Source organism: Sciurus carolinensis, chromosome 11 (genome assembly GCF_902686445.1).
Source record: "Sciurus carolinensis chromosome 11, mSciCar1.2, whole genome shotgun sequence".
Taxonomy (NCBI): domain Eukaryota; kingdom Metazoa; phylum Chordata; class Mammalia; order Rodentia; family Sciuridae; genus Sciurus; species Sciurus carolinensis.
In genome coordinates, this window is record NC_062223.1 from 71,919,133 (window position 1) to 71,922,095 (window position 2,963).

General features: G+C 36.3%; 1 protein-coding gene across 1 annotated transcript; it reads right to left on the minus strand.

The window, feature by feature from the left end:
• Window positions 1-1,709: 1,709 nt before the first annotated feature.
• Window positions 1,710-2,663, minus strand: LOC124958592 (olfactory receptor 52N5). The gene has a single exon (XM_047516812.1). It carries the CDS (start codon window positions 2,661-2,663, stop codon window positions 1,710-1,712), a length of 954 nt encoding a protein of 317 aa, XP_047372768.1.
• Between the last annotated feature and the right edge of the window lie 300 nt (window positions 2,664-2,963).

Sequence of the window (2,963 nt, forward strand, 5' to 3'; positions counted from 1 at the left end):
GAAAGGAGTAGCCTTGCCTGAAGAATTAAAGAAAATTCTGTTTTCCTTAAAATAGATTTTCCTCATAAATCACATCGTATATTAAATCCCATCTCTCTGTGACTTTCTAATTCTGTTAGGGTTACAGTGTAATTTTCTGTGATGTTTTAGCACATGGACAAAACTCTGTTGTACTGCTCCTCTAATGTGTATTCTGATTGTATGCACACTCTTTTCCCACTCATTTATTCATCTCCTGCCTAGATGTTCCAGTAAAATCATTTGACCCCTTTCCTTTCTTGTTTAGATTGAGGACTTGTTTCCTCCCTGCCTCCTGTAAAGACTATTATCATAGCATGTAATTTAGCATATTTTTATTGATATCACACCTCTCAACCGTTCTGTGAGTTTCTTTTTATAGGAAGAATGTAGATATTTTTTCCAATTGTTAGTACCTAACATAGGCCCTAACAAATGTGATCATTTAATGAATATTTGTTTTGTTCATATTATGTAACTTTCATCATATATATTATCATATAGCTTGAAATACAATGATTAATATAGATATCCAGTGTCTTTAAAAACAACATATTCTAGAAGTCAGTAAATGGAAAACAAACTCATATAAAGTGTTTTATGATAATGTGGCAACCAGAAAGAGGAATGATGAGTTCCTTTTAGGTTAATTGAGCTAATAACAATATTCGCTTATATGGAAAATGAAAAAAATGAACAAATGAAGCATGAATAATGAATGACTCCTTTAATCATTTTGCCAATTATTTGGTATTTGATAAAGAATGCTACACCATGTTCCAAATAGCTCCTCCATTGTGACTCCCAGAGTATCTAAACTTTCAGGTAAATGAGACTTGCATGCCCATTGTATGGGCTGTGGTGATGTTGGGTATCTTTTGAATTGGATGCACAGAGAAAAATATATTCCATAAAATAATTTTATAAACAGAATTTTAGCTTCTAAGACTGTTAGGATAAAAAATTTCCCCAAAAGCCATTTAATTTAATTTTTACAATTTTCTCAGTTGTAGATGAACAGAATACCTTTATTTTATTTCTCTGTTTTTACACAGTGTTGAGGATTGAACCCAGTACTCACATGTGGTGCTCTGCCAATGAGCTACAGCCTCAGCCCCTCGTTTCTTATCTAAAGGAAGAATTGCCAAAACAAGGCATTTAAGGACTCCTTCAAGGGTTAATAAATTAAAAGGATGAATTAGAGGTAAGTTGTTACAATCTCATACTGATGACTTGATTAAAATTGGTGATGGAAACCAACATTTTACTCTACTTCTGTGAGAGCAACTAGATTTACCTCTATACATACATATACATATACATATATATAAGGGCTGGGGAGATGGCTCAGTTGGTAGAGTGCTTGCCTCCTAAGCACAAGGCCCTGGGTTCAATCCCCAGCACTGAAAAAAAACAAAAAACAAACAACAACAACAACAACAACAAAATATATATAGATATATATATCACGATTATATCAATTAAAATATATTAATTTAAAAAACTGATGATGGAGGAAAAAGAAGGGAAAGGCATTGAGATATGAATCCAGAATTAGCTATGAATTTCCTCAAAAGAGTTTCCAGAAACACATTCTTGGAGAGATAATGGAGAATATTGATACACAGGTGAGTCTTCTCTTTGTCATATTTTCATTCACTATTATTCTATTTAATTTGAGTTATCTTGAATCAACTTGCAATTTTTTCACCCTGGAAGAACTTTATGACACTGTCTCGGATCTGTTTTGTCTTTACCCCATAAACAATGGGGTTCAGAGTTGGAGGAAGAAGAAGATAAAGATTCGCCACAATGATGTGAAGAGAAGGGGGAACGGTGTGGTCCCCAAAACGGTGGGTAAAGAAGGTGAAGAATGCTGGAACATAGGTGATCATGATGGCAGATATGTGAGCAGTGCAGGTGCTGAAGGCCTTTTGCCGAGCCTCTGACGATGAGAGGCTGACCACTGCCTGGAGGATCATAGTGTAAGACACAGAAATGCAACAAATGTCGAACACTCCAATCAGAAGTGCAACCAGCAGACCGTAGATGACATTGGCCTTGATGCTAGCACAGGATAACTTAACCACAGACATGTGGTCACAATATGTGTGGGAAATGCTATTTTCCTGGCAGAAGGGCAAACGCTTGACCAAGAATGGAAATGGAATCATCAGCAACATACCTCTCAGGAAGGTGGCAAGCCCAGCTTTTGCAATGATAGGGTTAGTGAGTATGGTTGCATAACGCAATGGGTAGCAAATGGCCACATAGCGATCCAGAGCCATGAGCATGAGCACTCCAGACTCCACGCCTGTGAACCCATGGACAAAGAACATCTGAGCTAAGCAAGCATTGAAGTTAATTTTCTTGAGATCGAACCAGAAGATGCAGAGTGCATTGGGCACAGTGGTAGAGCAGGTGAGGAGGTCAACGAGGGAAAGCATGGCCAGAAAGCAATACATGGGGCGGTGTAAGGACTCCTCATGATAAATGAGGTACACAAGGCCAAGATTACCCACAAGGGACATAATATACATGGTGCAGAGTGGAAGAGAGATCCATACATGGACTGTTTCCAGGCCAGGAATTCCATTAAGAACAAAATATTGGGGAGCCACATATGAATTATTGGAAACAAGCATAGTTAATTCAGGAGAGGAACTTGATTTTTCCAGAAGTATCTATCCTGAGGAAAAGGAATTAAGAAATAGAAATTTGATTCAGATTTTTGCAAATACAAACTTGAAGTAGTAATAAAGTTGTATTTATAAATATTGCCAAACATTTTGAATAATGGTGACTTTGAAATTATGTAATTTATTGAATAATATTAAATTCCCAGTATTATTCAAGAAGTTTTATAAACAACCTACAAGTAATGTTAGATCCATACATACAAAGTTGTAATTGTTTTCACCAAAAAATAGAGGTAGAAACTGGAT